Raw genomic sequence first — 22,464 nt, forward strand, 5'->3', positions numbered from 1 at the left:
TTTAATTTGGGGTGTGACTAGTATTAGAAGAACTTGCTGCTTCTAACTGCAAAAAGACTTTACATTTTTTAAAAGGGTGGTTTAAGTCCTTCACCATTTTTCTTCTGTCATACTTAATGTGATGGGGGAAGCAGTATGTAGCTTAAGGAAAAAGCAGGAGTAGTCACAGTAGGTTCTACAGTCTCTCCCTAAAGGCACTGTTAGGCTTTCAGGAACAGAACAGTGTTTCTTTATAGTGACTTAACTGTAGCTGATCCAGGAGTACACGTCTAATTGAAGTATTTAAGCTTCCTCCAGTAACTGAAGTAAACACTTCCATGGACTTAGCTCCATGTTCTGGGTGCTGCTGAAAGAGGTAGTCTTAATGTGAGGTATTTAGTTTCAGTGATTAGACAAGAGAATTCACTTTTAAGTTGTATATTAGATGCCTGGACTGTCTCCTATCCCCTATCTTCTACCTCTCCATTTCATAGGCACTTCATTATTTGTTTCTCACTAGTTTTACTGAAGTTGCTTGCACAGTTAAAGCACTAGTCAAGTTGGCTACACAAAGCAAAACATTCCTCTAGCACACTGATACAGAATAAGTGCTGTGATTGAAAGAGAAAGGCCTGTGATTTATTGTAAACAAAAGGGGGCGGGAATCCAATGAAAGCTCAAAGTTGATGCAACAGGAATAAAAATGAAGGTTCTGTACAAACTGCACTATTAAACATGTTCTCCAGGTGTTTAAAATACCCAACATCTTTTTGGATTCAATAACCTTCTCTGCCCAAAATCTAGTAGCAGTTACAGTCAAGCTTTTTCCACCAAGAACATGACGACTTTACATCTGAGTGCATTGCTGGCTACAAATACATACTAGCTTGTGGTGGGAAGACATGATCAAGTTAGAGACAACAGATCACATTAGCATAGCTAAAAAGCTGATGTTTACAAAACAGTATGCTCTTAACCCAAGCTATGTACTATTACATATGGTACAGAGAAATGACTCTACCTATGTTGGTCCTGTTCTTCGGTTTAACCATTCAAGGAAGGCATTCAGTAGAGCACACTTAAAGCACTTACCAACCTTTCAAATATTTAAATAAAGCTTATTCTTTCCTATGCTGAAAATGAATTAAGGGGCCAGTAGAGACATATATGGATGACTGCCATTAAAGTCATTAATGTATTAATGTCTAAATTATACATTAACAGGTAAGTATTGAGGACGGTACTAAGGTGTTTTATGGACATCCAATTCTGCATAATTGTGAACGTAGATGTAAATCTGAGAAACGACAGGGATGCAGGTAGAGGTGGTAACAGTGGTCATGCCCTGTGGAGTGCCAGGATCAGATGGTGTTTATTTACTCATGACTTGGGACTTAATGACTCATAGGTGCCACTAGAAAAAAAACAGTAAGTGAGCAGTAGCGTGTTACATCCCATGTCATTGCTAGTTGTTACTATCTCCTAGGCTCCCATGTAAGCAATATTCCATGATCCTGAACAATCCTGCTTCTGTCCTACAGTTCAGCTCGAGCTTGCGTACTTACAGTAATAATTCAAGAGGATTTGATCTGTAGCTAAATTTGGAGGAACAGCAGAGTCAAGACTTGATCTGCAACTCTTACTTGTTTCACATGTCATACAGCAGGTTCCCTCACTATACAAGGTTCATTTTATAACTGTTAGGACATTTCTGCTATCAGTTTTAAAAATTAATTTGCTTCTGTTCTCATGAAATAGCTCAATCCACAAACTCCTTACGTCTCAATTTTTGCTACAGCTTAATTTGGGTTAAAGGTTTCCAGTGAAGTATGATAATCTACAGTTCTTGAAAGAGATGGTGATATTGCTGCTAGTGTATATACATGATTTTAAGGAATAACATTCTAAAAGTCTTGGCTCCCAACATGGTTCACTCTATAAGGACTTAAAAAGTGTTGAACTACTTAAACATTCAAGATGTAAGCATGAGGTAACAAGGTGTAAACAGAATGATTTAAGTCTCAATATTACAACCTGTCAGTTCAAGAATAAAAGTCAAAATTTTCCACAGTTTAAAAATTATTAATGTGCAAATTCTGCCATGCCAAGGTATTAGTAAACCTCTATTTCACAGTTCAGTTTATTCACAAAAGCAGCTTGGACTCAGACGCAATATTTGCAGTAATGGTTCTTCTTAAAACTACTTCAGATAAAAATCTGTTGCAGATATTTCACAAGTGAGCAATGATTTTCACAGACTCTTAAGATGTTCCATCAGTTGATGTGGTGGCACAGTGAATACTTTCATCCTGTTCAAGGTCTGACAAAGTGCACAGAAACAGTCGAGCATGCAGGGTTTGTTTCCGTAACACAGCACTGGAACACCAGAAGTGCTTCTGGCCTCTGCCCGATCATTCAGTGGCATGTTCATTCTTTGAGAAGCCCTGTCACAAAGGTACCGACTGAAGGGCAAGGAGTTAGAGCACTATTCATGAAATCTGAGTAAAGAAACGTCTTTAAAAAACGCTGCAGATCGTTTTTATCAAATGCTGTAGGCCACCTCTAGTGGCAGGCATCAGTATTATCTTCTGCTGGTGGGGAAGCTAAGAGTCATTGGTATGGGAAATTTTCTTCCACAGTAAAGTTTTTAAGTTATTGAGTATTAAAGAATGCTCCATTTCCATCTGATTTGCTGTGACCTTAAGGGCAATACACAAGTACAGCTGTTTTTCTAGTTCTTCATGGATATCGGAAGGAGCACCACGAAGCAGATAGTCTTTCAGTAGCTGACAGGCTTTTGCCAAGTTTGGCTGAATTACTTTTGTGGTACATCTCATTTTGCTTTGGTCACATAGAGTTCTACAGTCTGTACCATAAATACAGTCCAAATCTGACTCACACTGACGATCTTTAATTATTTCCTTTAAATTAATTTCTGGCACAATTCTTCTCATGTCCATCATTTTCAAATCATACTTATCATTGTATCCCAAGTTTTTGGCACTTGTATCACACATAAGAAAGTTTCCGTAAGGTCCGTGGAAAATATCCTCCACAAATTCTAGAAGTCCTATAGCTATTTTTGCCTTTCTTGGCCATGATGGAGTGAACCATTGGTCCATGCTTCTTCTGAAGCCAGAGGGAATGAAAAGTTCTATAATCCATGGAAGGCTGATTCCATAGAGGGAGGTATATTCAACTCTTTCAGTCACATAGAGATCCCCACAAAAACCCATCAACTTGGGAGTATGTTCTTTATCCTGCAAGATCACCATTAACAAAAACTCATCTAGCTGCAGCAGTGCCCATGCAGATTTTGCCTCTGGCAAAGAAACTCTACCATCTTTGTTTCCATCAGCAAAAGATAGGATGAGATTAACCAGTTCTGAAAGATTTCCTTGTTCACCCAATTTTGCCTAAAAGCAACAAACAAAAAAGATTAAATACGATTTCATTAGCTACCACCAATCCACCTGACATATTACCCCATTATTCTTCTTTTACGGATAGTGAGGTAGGGCATGTTACATTCTAGTTTTCATTGGTTATAGATGTTACAGGACTTGCTACCGGATGCCTGAAGAGCTTGCTTTTTGTTCTCTTTTCAAAAGGCACCAAGTATACAATCTTCTGAAAGTACTAGTGTTCCCTGCATTTCAAAATGCAAACATTAAAATTCAAACACTGTTCTTGGTCAGATCAGGATTTAGAAAAATCATAACAAGTTACTTGTTAAATATTCTTTTTGAAACAGTACGTAGAATTCAAATGTTTAGATCAGGTTTAGTTTTCAGCTGATTAAACCTTACAGGTGCAGAGAAATTACAGGATTAACTACATTTTGGCCAGCTATAAAAAGTACCAAGACGCACTGGGTAGAAATCCCATATGCTAAGTGTACTGAAATACTTCATTCTGTTATTTGATATAACCACCTCCATTGTATCAATACAGAGAAAGAAGCTATTGCTGGAGTCAGAACCATTACATTTTCAACTGTGCATTTTCAATGCACACAGAAAGCCAGATAAACTTTTCCCAAATTCTCCTGAAAACTACTCTAAACCACCTACTGCTCACCCATTCTTAGAGACAAAGCTACTGTAATGCATGACAACTCTCATCAACATTATGTAATATGTGTGTGCGCATGTGTACACTTATGCTTGCCCAACTAGAACAGCATTATTTCCCTCACTGGAGACATCAGAGCTATGGCACTAGCAAGAGAATTTTAAGAAAAAAAACCCCAAAACCAGTATTGACAAAGCATCAAAGTGATGACTCTATATTATGAAAATTCTGGGGTAGCATTAAAGCAACAGAAGTATCCCATTCATGTAACACAGAAAGAACTGGGAGAAGTATGCCTGGTCATTCTGTTAACATGCTGAGTCTTCCCAAGCACGAACAGTTTTCAAACTGTGCTTCAGCCTTTGCACCTGGTTACAATAATGCCAAAAGTAGCAAAAACGACAACAAAAGTATATTTTTACCATATTTTGTATACAAATACAAGTGAAAGCTGTGGCCATGCAAGATGCATACCAGCTTTCATCTTTTAAAAAGTAAGGAAAAAACTGATAATTAGTTACTTCATACTTCAAGATAAGCACCTCTGGGGAAAACTATTTTTGTGCTGATTATTTCTCTAACATGCACTTGAAAAAGGCTCTTACAATAGGGCATTCTCTCCAGCTGCAGGAAAATAAGCCTTTCTGTCAAAATAGAATAAATAAGCATATACTTACTTTAAAAAGACCATATACCATTTCTTTGAATTTCTCAACAGTGGTTCCTCTTGTTGGTTTATCAAACAGGACTATTTCCTTCCTTGGTTCTGGGTCAGTACCAAAGTCAAGTTGAGCAACTTCTTCCATCTGGCATTTTATAACACCCTGCAGATTTCCCCAGACTCCTAAGTACACCTAGGCAGGAAAAGAGCGCGAACAAGGGTGAAAAAACACTGTAGAAATCCATCATCTAAAGACCGCCTGTACCCCAACCACTGCATCAAGAGTCAAGTAGCAACACAGATCAGGAAACGAGTCCTGCGTACAGACAATGCACAGAGCACATTCAAACAACGGCAACTCCAAATACACTACTGCAGGTACTGAGGAGACACCACACTTGTCCAAATACAAAGACAGCTTCGTAAACGGTACATTGGCGTGACTACCATCTCTGCATAGGTTGTTAAGAGGCTGCTGCTTCTTTTTGGGAAGCAGGGTAGCAGAGAAGTAGTATGCTGTACAAAAGTACAGGTATTCTGTCAAAATGTGCAAGGGTCCGGTATATTATACATATGTTTATATGTATTATAAAGTAACAACATACCCCTCTACATATAGGAATAACAGAATATTATATACCGGTATATTATATATAGATGTGTATTATATCTATTATTAATAATATATAGTATACCTACATATTCTTTCTATATAGGTGTATTAGATATGTATCTATATACACATGCTCTGCATGTCACAGCAAACAGAGTTTGAAATTATCTGTATCGAACAGACACAGCTCACTGGCACTAAGGTCTACCTGATGTTCTAGAGAATGGCATTTCAGTGGGAAATAAAAAAAAAACTGGATTGGAGGAGTAAAGCCTTACCTGATTATTGGGCTTTGTTGACAAACATTTTCCAAAATACAATGTTTCTTTAGCACAAAGACTGCTACATGCTGACCCATCAATAACACCAGTCTTGTATTTATCACACTGAAACAAGCATGGAGAAATTATTTAACAAATTGCCCAAGAAAGGAGGCAACAACTGTATCTCTCTCAATATCTGACTCTTGAAAGAAAAATCTAAGAAAACAATTTTAATAACCCAACACCAAAACAATGTTAAGAAACATAACTGGTTTTTACCTGTAATTGAAGCTGTAATCTTACTTCAACATGACAGATTATCAGGATTTCATTAATTTACATGTGGCACTGACTGAATTGGCTGTGGAATTAGTCAGGACACTTAAGAAAGCTATGCTAAATATACTTACTATTATTTTTCTACAGTCATGTCCTCTGCATAGTTCTGTGTAGGTGGAGTACTGAACATACGTAACCCAGCTGCCAATAAATACTACTAACCAAGAGATAAAGAGATACTTCATCCGCATATATGAGAAACGTACCTGAAAGACACAAAGAGAAAATACTCTTTGTAATTCATTCAGCAGCAGTCAGGATGACAGAAACAAACACGATTTAGTATTTCACCTTTAAGAACTGGACTTCCATAGTGATAAAATAAGCAGACTGCACTTCATGGAACATTTGCTTCCTTCAGTGAGCAAAACTGACAGGGGAGGTCAGTTTGACTTACGCAGGTGGAAGGAAAATTATTATATAAATAAATAAAATAAAACGTGACAGACCCTCATAGGGCAAGCCAGGCTGCAAGAACCAATTTGATCAAAATAATGAACTGTCAGAGCTCAACTACTGGCATTTTTCTCTAAGACCAGTTACTTATGTTCCATGGCTGGTAAACCAAATCCAACAAACCAGGAATCTGGTCAAAAAATAATCAGTGTTAATGTATAAACATGCAAGATAGATATACAACGAGCAGAGTCTGTATCAGGGACAGGTTCCGTAAGCTGATGTCTCCCACTCCTTCCTTGAAGTGACACCATTTCATTATGCAAGTAAAATTCCTCTGTAGTAGCCTCTCACCTTCAGTGGTCTTTCCCATAACTGTATGCAAGACCTTCCTGTTGTTTCTGGGGCCTCACATTTATATTTTTCACTAGGTACAGAGGAAAAATCTATTTATAAATTAAGAATTGAGGGAGAGCTAAGTGCCTTGTAAAGGAGGAAGCATGTTTTCTTGGTTTTTTATTTTGTGGGGTGGTTTTTTTTTTGTTTGTTTTAACTCAGAGGAGTCTGGTGTGCTAACAGTTTGATGTTCATACATCAGGATTAGGAAAGAATTATAAAGTCAGGATCAGCTCTAGCAACAGGATATAAGGGAAGTGCGTGAGAACAGCTGTACTGGGTTAGAGAAATGAGATACATTTCTACTAGTATTCTGATCTTCAGCAATAGCTCTGAACAGATGCCGTCGAAGAGTGAGAACAAATCTATAACCCAAATGTGCTTCCATTTTCCTCTAGAAGAACTTGCTAAGCCAGATGTGATTTTCTATATTTAGTAAATCTCAAACCATTTCTCTTTCATGAACTTACCCAGACTCCTTGAAATCCACATAAGCTTTTAGCATCTGCAACAACCTTTAGCAATTAATTCCACAGGTCTACTATCCACTGCACCGGGGTCAGGGACTGGGCTGGACTTGAAGTCTGGTTCATATTAGCCTTGTTTTAAACCCCCTGTAGTTCATGTTCTGGGAGATATGAATTACCAATTTCTGTCCACTCTCTCCACATCCGTCATGATTTTGTGAATGTGATCCCTGCCATGTCATCTCTTTTCCAGGTCCTAACTTCGCTGTTCCTCACAGAGAAACCATTCCACATGTTTGGAAAAGGTTCCAAGAGAGGTTGTAATGATGAGCAGTTTTGCCATCACATACATTCATACATACCAAGTTAACCCATCTCACACATACTAATTTCAGATGGCTCCATCTGCATGGGAGAAAAAGCACTGAAATAATCCCAAATTACTGCAGTTTGATAGTAATTATCTTAAACCACAGTAAATTGAATACCCGGCTTCAGCTTTTAGGTATTTTGTATTTTAGAAAAAAAAAAATAATGTTACTGAAGAAAATCTTCCACAAATACAGGAATATCTTCAAAAATGCATTTCCCTTTCTAAATATGTATTTTATTTATTTTTAAGGGAAGTAAGATCAAAGAAGTGGTTTTAATTCTTTGAACGGTAGCTTAGTTTAACACCTACCACAAGAACTGACTTTTTCAGATCTTAAGGTGAACACAAGTTGTTGTAACACTTTCAAATGTAGAAGAGCAGTCCCAAATTCCATGTGCCTCATCTATGAGAAAGGCTGAGAGCCTTTTGGCTCTATTTTGAGAAGTGGGTAGACACCCCCTTACGCCCAAACGACCCTAAATACAATGCTGCCAAAGTCAAAGGCCTCAGCCCAAGGAAATCTTAATCCCTGCCCCTCCCCACCCACCTCCCTCAACCCCACCAAAAAGCCCAATCTTAATACTGCAAGAAGTTAACGCAACAAGTTACACAGCAAAGCAGCAGCCATGCTGGTATGGCCTTTAAACAGTTTTAGCATAAATATTTCTCATGATGCTTTATGTTCCTTTAACACACATAGTACCATGAACTTCCCATTCAAAATAGTGTTTGTGGTTCCAAGACGGTAATACATATACATCCACAATCTCTGCAAGAATGTGAATTTCGTCACAAAATGGGTGAACGCTTCTCCTGAGGACAAGCGGAAGCGGATCAACCCCCCCAAGGCCTCACAGGCCTACCTAAATCTAGAGCTCAGAAGTCACAGTCCACTGCTCTAACCACAGTTTCATATTCCTCTCCTTCTACAATAGAACAAAAAGGTTTTAATGCTTGTTCAAATCTGCACATTCTTCACCTTGCCTAGCACAAGAATTCAAAGTTTTAGTGAAAAAATTAGAAGCATCACTAAAGTTTATTTGGGAACAACCTTAAACTTCAGACATCTTACTGCAGTAAAGCAAAGTTGTAACATGCTTGTATAGAAGCCTGACTTGAAAGTGGATGTGTTCTTTCCATAGGATTGTATACACACACTTGTCCACTTTGTCATCTGGAAACTTCTTTCCTTGCTTCAAGACCAGTTCCTCTGCCTTTGAGTAAATATTATAGTTACAGCCCAGCATCTGGAGATTTAAGAGAGTGATTTCTATTTTCTTTAATATACTAAGCTATAATTTTCTGTATTTCAGCTGAAATATCACAAGATGATCTGGTCATACAGCCACAGGAACTTCACTGATAGGTAAATAGTTATAGTCAAACACTTATTAGTGTCATATTCTAAATTTTTCTGCTTTTGAAAACCGGAACCAAAAGAGAACAATCACATTTTTGGATTCGCTTTGACTGCATTTTCACTATACAAATTGTTCAGTACAGCACAAATTGCCTTGCCCCTGTTTCCACCTCTATAATGAAGCCCATTTTTGTTGTAATTACACCTGAAGAACCGTTTGTGAGTCTGTACCACGGATGACATCACGGAGTTGACCTGATTCACAGTACAAGCCTGAAGACAGTTGTGTCAGCACAACTGCAGGATAGTGCACTTTGGCAAAACCAGCAGAAATATTCTGAAGTAATTTCACTAACAATGTTTTAAACCTATTTGCTGATGTGTAAGTTTTGTTCCTCTACTGGCAGTGCTGCAAGTGAAGCCCATTTAAAAATGACCATGTATTGCAAGCAATTTTTTTTAACCATTCATGTTTTAGATTGTTGAAGAGAGCAAAATGAATATCCCTTTCTGTAATATACACAGCATTTTCATGCACCAAAAAGTCACTTAAAACCCAAATCACTGTACCCACCCACAGTAAACCATTTTTATACAATCCTTGGTCTTCTCTAAGTATCTGTGAATAAGACTAAATATTAAGGTTTATTATTAAACAACGTAAATGTTTTTTATGCTAAGAATTACTATCAGAATTTTGAAAGGCTGGTTGCGGTGGTGTAGACATCTAATAGTTTCATGAACCTACACATCTTCTATATAAATATAGCTTAAGGAGAACATGGAACACTAATATACAAACCCGCACTAAGTAAAAATAAAGTTACCTAAAAGATGTGGGCCACTATAACAAAGGAAGTGCTTGAGTACCCTCTTATTTATGTGTAACTAGAGGAGGAAAGGTAGGAGAGCGCTGTACAGGAACATAGGATTGACATGTTAGACTACATCAATGCTCCACCAGTAAAGATGCCTTGAAAAAAAAATCCTGTGAAGGAATTATCAATACAAATTTAGAAACCAAATCAAATATTTCACCACAAGTTGTTGATTCAGATCACGTTTTCTTCAAAATAAAACACTCTTAACTGCTGGTGACTGAAAAGCTCATCATACATGTCATTATTTTTCTATTTTTGCTCTGGCAGACACAGCTAGGAAAAGTGAACTTTCCTAGTAACCACCATGTAACCTCATACCCTTGGTTCCTCCACATCAGGGCTGAGGTTAGCAAGGGGCCAGTGTTAAACAGATAAATAAATAAATCTGTATCTGATCTATGGTTAAGCAGAGGATTTCTGTTTCCAGGAAAGCTAACTCCTCAACTGACACAGAACTTCAAACTGGTTTTCAACTTCTATGAAACTAAGCAAATGTTTGAGCGTGAAAAATCAAGAGTTAAGCTGAGAAAAATAAAATGGAAAACCTGATACTGTTTCAGAGTGAACTCTCAGCCACAAGCTGAAAGCCTGCAAAGCTTATGGAGGAGAGTCCTGGGAAGGGCAGGAGGAAGTGGGCAAAAGATGACAACAGGATGAACAATAATATTACACAGCTTTAAAATGGAGGGAAAACATGGAACCGCAGCATATGTAAGTAAGTCAGGGCTTTGTTTTTTTTTTAGACTAGAAAGACTAGAATAATTTACCATACTTATAAAAATATAACAACCAACTAGTATGCATTTTACCCTTTCCTCTTGGAAGAAATAATCCAAGGTCAGTTCCAAAACACCCAAAGGTGATTCCAATCCATGCAGCTGCGGTCCTGCCGCATGCCACAGCTGCGCGTCCCTATTGCCTCACTCTTCACACACACTCACTTGACTTGATCTTAAAACTATCTCATTAAAAGAAGAGATAGATACAACTAACTGCTTTTATTCCAGCGATAAATCTTGACCAGATAGTTCCTTCAACCAGTCCTTCGTTTATGATTTTACTGGGAGTGTTTTAAGACAGGAATAATTTCTGCTGTTTTCCTCAGAGCCACAGAGACCTTAGTTGGAGTAACATGTAATTTCCTCTAGAGCATGGTGCCCACAATATGGATACAAACTGGATGGAGTACAAAAGGAGACCAACAATAATGCTGTGTGGCTTACAGCACATTTAGAAACAGCTTAGAATGTGTGTGAGGAAGCTGGGCGTAGGGAGGACAGAATGGCCAAGGAAACACAACCAACAGCCACGGGCAGGGGAGCATCAAAAGAGAAATACCATACATAAGGTTTTCCTATTGAAAGGACACTACTAAAATAACAGAACTGCAAGACTTTTAGTGCAATTTCCTAGCTTAAGAAGAAGTACAAAATACCACACCTACATGCTTACAACACGAAGAATCACAAAGTTTCTTGCAAACCACGCTACTGGAACAGACTGATGAAAAGCAGAGAAGTCATCCTACATGTGAACTTCACCAATGGGTTCAGAAGTACTTCCCCTCACACACACCCCTACAGAAGCAAACTGAAATCTTAGTTCAGGCTCAGCTGGACTCAGCCTTATCTGTTTTTTCTTCCAGACCAATTTTTCTCTGTTTAGTCATTTACAATTTTCACTTACTAGTTTTTTCTTTCCGGTACCCATCTCAAGCTGGTTGCTTAGCCAGTCTTAGTGACCCATTCTTGAACCACACATTTTTTGCAACTCTTTTTCTTCCAGTTATTCCCAGTGTATTTCCATCTGATTCTGCAACACTGGCCTCAGTTCCAGTCTTCCTCCATTGTCTGTCCTCCATTCTCAAGGAAGTTTTCAGCACTAAGTGTCTCATCCACTTGTTCAGTTTATCCCTCACAGTTTTCCTACTTCAGAACCTGTGTCCTGAACTAGTGCCCGTGTACAAAATGCGCTTATCATCCGCAAGCATCCTTCTTTCACAGCTCTGGGAAGCCAGCAGAGGTGGTATGGCAAAGCATTAGGAGGGTGTCTCGCTCCCTGGTCTCACTTCCAGAGCCAAAGGAAAACTGTAAGCAGAGCAGATGGATTCTTTGCATAGCTTAGTTCTTACACCCACGCTACACAAAATGAACCAAAACAAAACCAGAGACCTATTCTTCCCCAGGAAGCCCAGGTAATCAGCGCTGAAGCAGCCCTCCAGCAGAGGTCTCCTGAAACACAGTTTTGAACTGAGAGGTGAAACAAGCCAGTAGATCAAAAACATTTAAGGTACAAGATTGAGGGATCACCTGATCTGGATCAGTTGTGAGCATGCAGTTTTTTTCTCAGTTCATCCAGAGAACACAATGTGCTTTTTCTTTGCTACCTTCAGACTTTCTGCGGGTTGAAGGACAGATGACACATCATAGTTTTATCCCTTACAAATAATAACTACTACAGTATAGTCATGAAGGTTCAACGTCTTCTCAATAATTTACCTTTTTTTGTTCTTACACCACCTAAAAACACACCGTTTCATAACCCAGAGTTTAGGGTTTTTTGCTGGTTTCTACACAGTAATAATACCAACGAGTGTTCTGTAGTACAGTTCCTGAAATTACCGCACTAGGTGAGTCATCCATCTATTTTTACTTTGGCCTAACATTTCTGTAACTAGGCACAGCATCCAACAGAAAGAATGACCTTTGCCTTTGCAAGCACGAGATACAGCAGCATCTGAAGAGAGGTACAAAAGCTATTTGTAATTAAAGCACGGTATTTTGACAAAATCCGATCATATTCAATTATTGGTAACCTTGCGATGAAGGCACGTTCATTAGTTTTTTGCACTCATCTTTTTGTCAGGATTGACTTCTAGTCAACTGAGCAAACAGCTGCCCATTATTGCCACTTCCACCCCCTTCCCAAATTCCGCTGTCAAAAGCCACCACCACAGAACAGAGTCTGTAGAAGAAAGCACACTTAGGTCTTGTGCTCTGAGACTCATCCTCTTTATGAAAAAAGATTGTCACTGGAAGTTTCCAGCAGTCAAACAGACAATGAGCTGCAGTAGCTAAGGAAGGTATTGGGTGCATGTTCACTCTACCACTTTAACTGTACGTATAGTAAACTAAGGGAGCACAGGGTCAGAGGAGCATCTTGGACTACCCCAGCACCACTTTGCAGAGCTCAGCCGTTAGCCCCCTTACTAAGTGCAATTAAGATGTGCCAGGCTGAAATGAGAATGACTGCACTGGCAAAGGCTGACTCAAACCCTCCCTAACTTCTTCCATGCAGACAGTCACAGAGCTAACTTAAGAAATTTTATTTTCTATCTAAATATATACCACCAGTGTAGTGTTCTGAACCTAATCTCAGTCAAGTTTCATCATGTTTTTCATAAAATAAATAAATCCTAAACACAACTATCATATACACAGAGAACTCCAGCAACAAAACTCTCGAGCATCCAATGTGAAAAGGATTTATGTTTTTAGATTATTATGTTCTACCCAAATTTGCTGCCAGCAAAAAAAAAAAAATCAGAGGCTCTTGTTTGATGTTTCAGGTAAGTTGTCTTCCTCCCTACCCAACCTCCCATGCTCTTTACTCAGTCTAGAGCTGCTGAGACCCACTAGGTAGAGCAAGAAAGAATGGTAGTCTCCTATTCTCCATCCAATGCTTGCCCTACAGCAGCTGGGAAAGCTTACAGATGACATTCCTACACATAAACGCTTTCTCCAGAGATGTGGGGGGTTTGGTTTTTCAGTTTCTTTGGTTTGCTTTGGGGTTTTGTTGTTGGGTTGGTTTTTGTTTTTTTTTTTTTTTTTTAAGTAAACAGCACTATAGTATAATCACCATAATTCAAAAATTCAGTAGCAGAGATGATAGAGAAAGCACCCAACTTACGTACTTGAATAAATGAAAGACACTTGAAAGTTAAGTTTATTTCTTCAAATTAACTTTTTTGAATTCCAGAATTCATCTCATATCTTGACACACCCTCCCTCCATTCTTGAAAGAAACATTTTCCCTAGTAAGTCCCATTCTTCAGATAAGTCTAGGTACTATTGCTTTCAGAAAGTAAATAAAAGCACCAGTTAAAAATAAGCTTAAAAAATGTTTCCAATCCAAGTGGTGTAATTTAATTAATTTAAAACATTTAAGTTCATGGCTTTCTCCTTTTAGCCACAAACAGGCTGCAACACAGGGGCATGAACAACTATGCAAATCTTGAGGGGAGGGATCAAGTTAACACAACATATACTTTTTTTCCTCTTCAAGACTGGTATCTATAAACAAACTTCATCCAGAACATCTACTCTCGCAATATAAAGGAACCTAACTTACATCTCAACAGTGCTCAAATTCTGTGCCAAAGGAACACATGCATGAACGTCAAGACATACAGTCATGCTGATAAAGGTTCAACATTAAATTTTCTCAGCATCTTTGGAGCAGGGTACAGGGGATCTACTCATATGTCCAAGTCCCTGTTAACCCCATACTGCATCCTACAAAGCATTCGAAGTATTTCCTTTAAGTTCTATTATCCAAGCTGGGAGACAAGGAACATAAGGGGAAATAGTGTTGTTTTGGGTTTTTTTTTTTTTTTCTCTATAAAATGGATATTGTTGCCCCAATACAAAGTAATTGCATCCAGGCAGACGATACAACAAAACACCTCCTTTCTTCTGATAAGCACTAACCCTTCTGGCAACTTTAAGTGCTTTCTCTTAAATGCAATTTTTAGTTTTATTTCTCCAAAGAGAAGTAGGATTTGCCAGAAACTATCACAATACATTCCACATGTTGATACCTAACACCACACACAGAAACAATTCATGACAAAAATTGCATCAGTGCAGTTTCTGGGTATGTTTACTTCAACATACCAGCATGTCTTCCAGGGCTTTCTAGCTCACAGGAGCCAAATCTGGATCTCTAACTCCACCACACATACTTTCAGAGATTCAAAGTAACATGAGAACTTCTTTTATTTTGAAAAATTCTACCCACAAACACGAAAGGATACAAAATGTAATGGCAGGCAGTTTTCAGGGATTCAAGCAACATCTGTGGGAGACAGAAGCTCATAAAACATTAAAAAAAAAAAAAACAAACATGGGTTGCAGATGATTAAGAACAAGCAACCACAAGAAGGACACAACTGTCATTTACAGATACTAAATGAAAATATATGAAGGATTATTATTCCACAGCTGCAGTCAGTCTGGAAAGTCAGTCTGCAGAGAATAGGATGCTTGGGGCAGAGTTTGAATAGGAAAGACTTAAGAAGTATTTGCTTTTTTTCAAATTGATTTTTGTTTTTTGAAGTGAACTTTTCAGAACTATTTAATAACCCAGACCTGAATAAAACATTGCAGAACACCTACAGAGAGAACTAAAAATGATTTTATCACATCCTCATTTCTACAATTATGACAGTGGTCTTCCTGAAGCCTGTCACAAGACTCTTCTGTACAAGATGTCTTCTATTAATAGAATTACTAAAAATTCTAATAAACTAACTTCCTTATTTTCCCCACACATACATAAGAAGAAGCTTCTATGAATCAATCATTCGCACTTGCTATAATTCCTATCTTTCATCTATTTGAAAGATAAGATACAAGTTTTTTCCTTCAGAGACATGGGGGGGGGTTGGTTTTTGTGAGGTTTTTTGTTTTGTTTTTTTATAACTATTTCTAATAACCCTAATATTGTGGAACAGAAATACTATCGCACACAAAACTCGGGGTAAAATCTGAGAAAGGCCAATAGAAATAAACCTATCAATTTTAGGCAAAGCTGCTTCATGCATAAAATATGCTTGGGAACCAAAGCTTCTGGGACAACAAATTCTCTTCACTCCTCAAAGTTTCTTGCTGACTCCATCCATGCACCTTTATAATACTAAACTTGAAACCAACGTGCTATTTAATGCAGTTTTGTATTACATGCATACCATTTAGTGCAATCTCAGAGACCAGCAGTGGTCTGCAGGCCTCAGGACCACTGCAGAATATTGACCATATTCACAGTACAAGAGAGAATATCGTATATATGGATTTATCTAAATCTGTCCTCCTTCTCAGGCAGAAAGATAATGTTTTTGGGACATAAAATCCTCCCCAAATGCCATCTGACTACATCATACACTTGGCAGGATGTTCCAGAGCAGCTAGATTTATTTTGGGCTCAGCACTGTGCCAATGCAGTCGCCTAGCTTTTGAGTTGCAAGGGACTTACATCCTGCCAGGTCAGAGCATGGACAAGAACATACATCTGCTGACAGAAGACCACAAGGTTCCACTCTCTTTGATTCAAAGTGAATTACTCTTCTAATAAGGACTTCCTTATCACATTCAGCAAAAGGCCTGATCATTATTTGGTTTCTTCCTGTACATTCCCCCTATCAGATTTCCATTTCCTCCCCAGAATTGGCCTGTGAGTGTAGACGCACTTAGTCCACTTCCTCTCAGAGGTGTCAGAACCGATGTGCTGTACTGATGCAGCAGGGACCTGGATTTACTGAGCCCAGTTAGGTCACATGCACTAATGCACCCTGAATAGCAGACTTACTGCACATATGCTATGCAGATCATTTGAATGCATTTCTGAGCAAGAAGTCCCAGACAGAGATTAGGGAGCGTTACATATAGACAGACTTAATTTGGAATCCTGACAAACTGCTACGAAACATTTTTAGTAACAATATATTCAGGGCGGCAGAAGGACTGAGAGTTCTGGAATTATCAAAAAAGGAAGAAAGTGTTCAAAAACCAGGAAACACCATTTCTCTTCTCTGCTCCACTGTTCCATCAAGACTTTTAAATATGAGCCAGGGAATGCAAGAATGAAGGAAAGCACTTGTAATGCTTAAAAGGATATTACAGAGTCGACTTCTTCCATCGCTTGTATATTCTACTAAGTCATGTGCATTGAATAATAATTAGACATTCATCCCCTAGAACAGAACTGGAAAACCACGTCTGGCAAAACTCAAGCCTGGATGCGCTCCAAAGCATATGGAGAGGAGCGGATCAAAATGCAACGTAACTCGCCAGTTTTTTGGTAAGCATACTTTTTATTTAAAACATTTTTATGGTTAAAGAGTATGAAAGTGTTTGTTTAATAGTACAGAAAGCTTAATTCTGCAAAGTATTCCACATAACCATAGTGCACTCATCTCCAAATCTGAGTTGCTCCCTCCGTTTGTTTTACATATTAGCAATAGGAAAGAACAGATTAAAAAAAAACAAACCTGTGGGCTGATCATGTTAGAAATCCTGTTTTGTCCCGTTCCAGTTGGTTTATGGATCGTTCGATGTATTTCAGGTAGGCTGACACGATGTCTGAGAATATTAGCCTGCGATGCCTTGGATGCCACGTACTGGACACATTCACATTTTTAAGAGCAGACAGTATACACTTAAGATTATGCTAGGGTCTTGAGTTATTTGTACTCTGAGTAACCAAACTGAGTAAACAGAGTTGGAGCTATCTTTTGAAATAAAGTAAGAAAATGACCAAGATAAAAAACAGGATGTTTCCCCTTCAAAGGTTAAGCAAAAAAACAAAAATTTTTAAATTTTAGAGGAAAGAGAGGATATAGGAAATCTCTGTTATGTAGGGCTTTAAAACTTGTTTATTCTTTTGCCCTTCAAAGACAGCCTCTTGCACATTACTGAAGTCCATGGAACATCTCTAAAGAGTCTGTAAACTTGGCCCAGAACCTCTAGAGGCCAGACAGCTTCCAAGCATGCGGGTGTTCTTTATGTAATTATCATCATGCGCAATCCTGCTGGCTTGCCCTCCGACTCACAATACAATTGCTAACTACAGCTATCAGAAAGAACTTCTGGACAAGGTCTCCCAAATCTGGAACACTAACCTCTCCTTATAAAACACAAATCAAATCCCAACAGTGTTAATCACCCAACTGTAAAATCCTACAAATACTTTTTTTTTTTTGGGTGGTATTTAGTAGTATTTAAAAGTGCGACAGGTTTAAGGGGGGTTTTGTTGTTCTATTTGTTTTACTGTTCTTACATGATTTGCAGTCTAAGCAATGGGAAAAATTTCTCTCTCAGAGTTACTGCTTTGTGACAAAACTTGAACATTGTCTCTGTGGGTCCCTGACCACCTGGTTTTGGGCTGAGGCAAGATATCTAGGAGTTCACCCTGCTCCTTTTACACAAGCTGACACTTGGCAGCACATCCTTCTTAGCTAGAAAGATCATCAACTGACTACCTACGGATCTAACATTCTGCATAAAAGCTAAAGAACATGGAAAATAGTAATAGAACATAAAGTACCAGTTGCAAACCAACTCACAGCATCCTGCTTCTCTTACAGCAGGAAAGCTAGAGCAGGTATTAAGTTCTGCCTCGCAGCACCTGATGTTCTATCAACTTCAGAACACAGTTTTCAGAAAGTCTGGAACACCAGCCAACACAATTTTTAAGCAACCAAACAATTCCTTCAATTGTACAACCACCTTCCCATGTGTGCTGCTTGAAATACTGCATAGCAACACTCCATGAATCTTTTCATCTTGCTCACAGCTACATCTCAGTGAGTTAAGCCTAGCATTTACTTGGAGATCATTGGCTTATCTGGAGACAAATCTCAATAAGGCTCTCAGCAATCAGTAGAGTTAAACCATGACTACATTTGTCATGTATCAACAGTAACATGCAGTGACAAGAAAAGCCAATATATTGATAGCTTGCTGCCGATCTACAGATGCATCAAATATCAACATATATTCACTGTCTGACACAGAAAAAATACATTAATGTTCACAAGCCACTATTAGATCTCCTAAAACATATTCAAATGCAGTTTCCAGTATAAGAAAACATAGTCAGAAATATTTTTTTCATCATTCCTGTAGAAACAAATATTTAACTTCTTTGGCTTTTCCAATAAATTACCTTGTTGTCTTCCTGTTTCTCAGCAGATTTTAAAATAATCTATTTTGCTTGAAAGGCCTTAAAGTGAATGTTGAGAAGCAGAATGGAGAAAAATGTTATCAGATATCACTACATAATGAACGGAGAGAGTTATCAGGCAAAGAAGGCAAACAATTTGGAGAATCCTAATTTGAAAGGTAGCATATAGATTATGAATTCGTTTTTATTCATAACGGAGCCTTTCTCCTATGGGAATCCAAATATGTCTATGTCATAGTAACAGTATCGCTTGATTTTTAGACTAGAAAAGATTGCTGTCGATCTGACCTAGCTATGGAGATATGTGCAATAAAACAAACACTAAAGAGGGTAAGATTATACCCATCTCTGTATACTTCTCCTTAAATGTTACATCGCATTTCAGGTACTTCCAAAAAGAGAGTAAGATCAGAAAAGTTCCAGACGAGGGAGAATGAAAGCATTTGAGACTTAAAAACTTCAAGATGGAAGTTTATATTTTTTCAATCCAATGATCACAAAGCATTTAGTAAGATATCAACAGATTATGAATATGTAAGTGGCATAGATAAGGAAGTATTTATCCCCTCCAGCTCAACAAATGTTCATTTTAGTTAGTTTAATTAAAATATAATGCAACAGGTAAAAAGGAACCCCAGAGAATAGCCCTCAGTGCACCGCAAGGTCGTAACATTTCACAGTAGACCTTTGCTACATGACAGCCACAGCACTCTCAACCAAAACATCTCTACACAGAGCTTAAGCAATCCAAACGTGTATATGTAAATACTAAGGCGTGCCTATGAACGAATACGCAAATGCACGGAGCAGCTAACTACTGGACAGCAAGAGAAAAGTGCCCGACACTAATTCTTTGAGGAGACGTGAAAAAAGGAGTCCGCTCATGCGAGCTCCAGTCCACCCCCTGATGGGATGGGTGTCCACAGCACCGGCGAGAGGTGTGGAGGGACTTGCGGTGGGGAACAGCACGACGGCTCCCCCGAGCCCTGGGTGCAGCTGAAGTCTGCCCCTGGAGTACTGGCGGCGAGAGAGGCCCGATCCGACCGGCGGGACGGGCTGCAACAGGCACCGCGGTCCCCGAGGCCGCCCAGCACCTGCTCCCGTGCCCCAGGACCCGCCGCCATGGGCGGCGCCCCAGCCCCGGCACCGCGACCTCCCGCCCGCCCGGCGGCGGCGCCCCAGCCCCGGCACCGCGACCTCCCGCCCGCCCGGCGGCGGCGCCCCAGCCCCGGCACCGCGACCTCCCGCCCGCCCGGCGGCGGCGCCCCAGCCCCGGCACCGCGACCTCCCGCTCGTGGTAGCGTGGCGCAGCCCAGCCCCGTCCGCCGCCGAGGCGCCGGCGGGAGGGAACGGCGGCCGCACCCGCGGCGGGCCGGGAGAACCGGCGAGCCCTGCGGGGGGCGCCCGCTCCTGAGGTAACTTTGCCATGGGGAAGGGGAAGGGTGCTGTTGCTGGCACCGGCCCGACCCGCCCGCCGCGGGGGACGGCCCCCCGCCGGCCTACCTGCGCGTAGTGGGGTCTCCTGAGCCAGGCCCCCGGGAAGAGCCGCCTCGCCATGGCAATCACACATCCCCGCAGCGGGCGGCGGTGGGAGGCGGAGCGGCGAGGAGCGCTTCCCCCGCCCGCCGCTGCGGCCGGCACACACGCGCAGCGCTGAGAGAAGCGGGGGCAGCGCGACGGCGGCCGCCCTCCGTCAGGCACCGGCCGAGCGACAGCGGCTGTCAGCGGGCGAAAAGGGCGGGCAGCTACCGCCTCCACCGACAGAAAAACCCGCCCGCCCCGCCACCCTCTGCCGAAAGGGGAGGATGGCAGCGGCTGTGAGGGAGCGGGGCGGGGCAGAGGGGGAGAGGCGGTGGGGTTGTCCCTCGCCCTGTTCCCGCCTCCGGGCCGTGAGGGGCAGGAAGGGGGGGGTGGACACGGACACGACTCGTCTAGGCGGGAGACACCCCCGGCTTCCCCTCGGTGCTCAGGTCTGGCAGAAAGTGTGCGGCCCTTGTCTGGGGACAATTATGAATAAGTCAGTTAATAAATAATGTGTCTCACTGATTGCGAACAGGCTCCCGTCATTTACTGGGCACAGTATTAAAAACAGCTGCGGGCCTGTTACACGCTAAAAAAAAAAAAAGTATTCCCTCCAAAATAAGAAGGGAGCGTTTGCCCGCGCCCTTATTAACACAAATGAGGGGCATCAGTCTTACAAAGCAGAGAAAAAAAAAATTCTCAATGGCTCCTTCACCAGAGGATCTCTCAATGCTTCTGGTGAGAAGTGCCAGCCCAACTGAAATGAGTGGGAGCACTGTTATCTTCAGGTAAAATTGTCCTTTCTTACGTGAAGTGTTACTTTTGTTCTGCCTTCTCGTGTTTATGACTTGACTATGACTTCTTTTAACGCAATGTGTTCAGCAGAGTCAAAGTCAGAGGGTGGGAGTCTCCCATTCGGGTGCTTTTCTGGCTGTCAGACTTTGGGCAAGAAGATTTTGCCACGGTGTGGGGATAAAAATAATGAGGAGATAAACATAGCCTGTTATGGCTTTCAGTGTTCAGTACACTTACCAAAGAAGGCTTCTTTGATGAAAAGATGGGTTGCAAAAATACTACTGTAAGAATAAGTTACGTTTTTTTGGCAGGGCTTACTGTTAAGGAAAGATGTGTATCTGGAAACCAAATGTTAGGAGCTCATGAAGTATTATAACTGCAGAATTTAAAGAGGCTTGTGATTTAAGATTCAAGAACAGTCTGTGACGGCTTTTTGAATAACATAATCACTGCCAGAGTCACTCTAAAGTATAAATCTGAAAATTAATTAGTAAGATTTGGCACCACTGTAAATGCAATCCTGGCTTTAATAACAGCCAGCAACTCTCACAGTAAGGGTGTTTTCTTCTCTTCCTATTCAGGCAGGCCCAGATGGCTGCGCTTTCTGCATCACCTCCCTCTACAGTTCAGTGGTTTGCACAAGTTTAGCTAGATTACGGGCACGCAATGGAAAGGCAACACAGGAGGAGACCACAGAGCGAACATTTAAATGTTTTGCTGAATAATCTCAAGCCATTACTTCATCCAGTGCTCTGTGCCAACCCTTGGGATGACAGGCTGGGAGTAACCATGAAATGTGGGTCTCCCATATGGCAGGCAAGGATCTAAATGTTTCATTCCTGTTACGTCTGGATCCAAACAGTTCCTGGCGTATGTTCATTAGGGGATATATTTTTCACTTAGTACATGAGATCTTAGTCATCTGTGAGAGCAGGTGCTTTACTCCAGCACTGAAATGTTTAGTTCTTCAACTACTCTTTGTGCCCAGGCTTTGCTAAATGTGAAAAGGTATGGCCATTTCAGCCTTTTCCAGCTACTTGTCAAACACAGAATTCCTAGTTAAGCCTCAGCAGACGCAACTCCCACGAAAAGCAGGGCCATCTAAGCCAGAATGGTAACAGAAAAGGTGTAACATGCACTGACTTTGCTTTCAACGGGTGTGCAAAACCAAAGGAATATTCTAAAGACTGGGGGGCAGATGCAGAAAAGCAACTGAGACAGAACGTAAAACACGCTGATGTGTTCTTTATGGTACAGCCCTTCCCTTCTCACATGCCTTTCCATTCTGCAGTTCGCACGTTATCCATTTTTGAATGCCAGTGCCAACACTTTGGTATATCTTAAAGCCCAAGCAGTAAAAGACATGCTGAGTTATTGCTACCTGT

At 40.5% G+C, this 22,464-nt stretch overlaps 1 protein-coding gene across 1 annotated transcript; it reads right to left on the reverse strand.

Moving 5' to 3' along the window:
• Positions 1–596: 596 nt before the first annotated feature.
• DIPK1A (divergent protein kinase domain 1A) lies at positions 597–20,584 on the reverse strand. The gene is made up of 5 exons (XM_075098129.1): positions 20,267–20,584; positions 6,001–6,135; positions 5,606–5,713; positions 4,731–4,907; positions 597–3,395 (listed from the first exon to the last, which is right to left on the reverse strand). The coding sequence occupies exons 1-5, from the start codon at positions 20,318–20,320 to the stop codon at positions 2,583–2,585; spliced, it is 1,287 nt and encodes a 428-aa protein (XP_074954230.1). The 5' UTR covers positions 20,321–20,584; the 3' UTR covers positions 597–2,582.
• Positions 20,585–22,464: the final 1,880 nt, after the last annotated feature.

This window comes from Phalacrocorax aristotelis, chromosome 6 (genome assembly GCF_949628215.1).
Source record: "Phalacrocorax aristotelis chromosome 6, bGulAri2.1, whole genome shotgun sequence".
Lineage (NCBI taxonomy): Eukaryota > Metazoa > Chordata > Aves > Suliformes > Phalacrocoracidae > Phalacrocorax > Phalacrocorax aristotelis.

Coding starts and splice junctions, on each gene's coding strand:
- DIPK1A (XM_075098129.1), bottom strand. CDS start 20,320: ATGGCGAGGCGGCTCTTCCCGGGGGCCTGGCTCAGGAGACCCCACTAC. Junction 6,136..20,266: donor GGAGACCCCACTACGCGCAG/GTAGGCCGGCGG, acceptor TGTGTCTTTCAG/GTACGTTTCTCATATATGCG. Junction 4,908..5,605: donor CAACAAAGCCCAATAATCAG/GTAAGGCTTTAC, acceptor TTTCCTGCCTAG/GTGTACTTAGGAGTCTGGGG.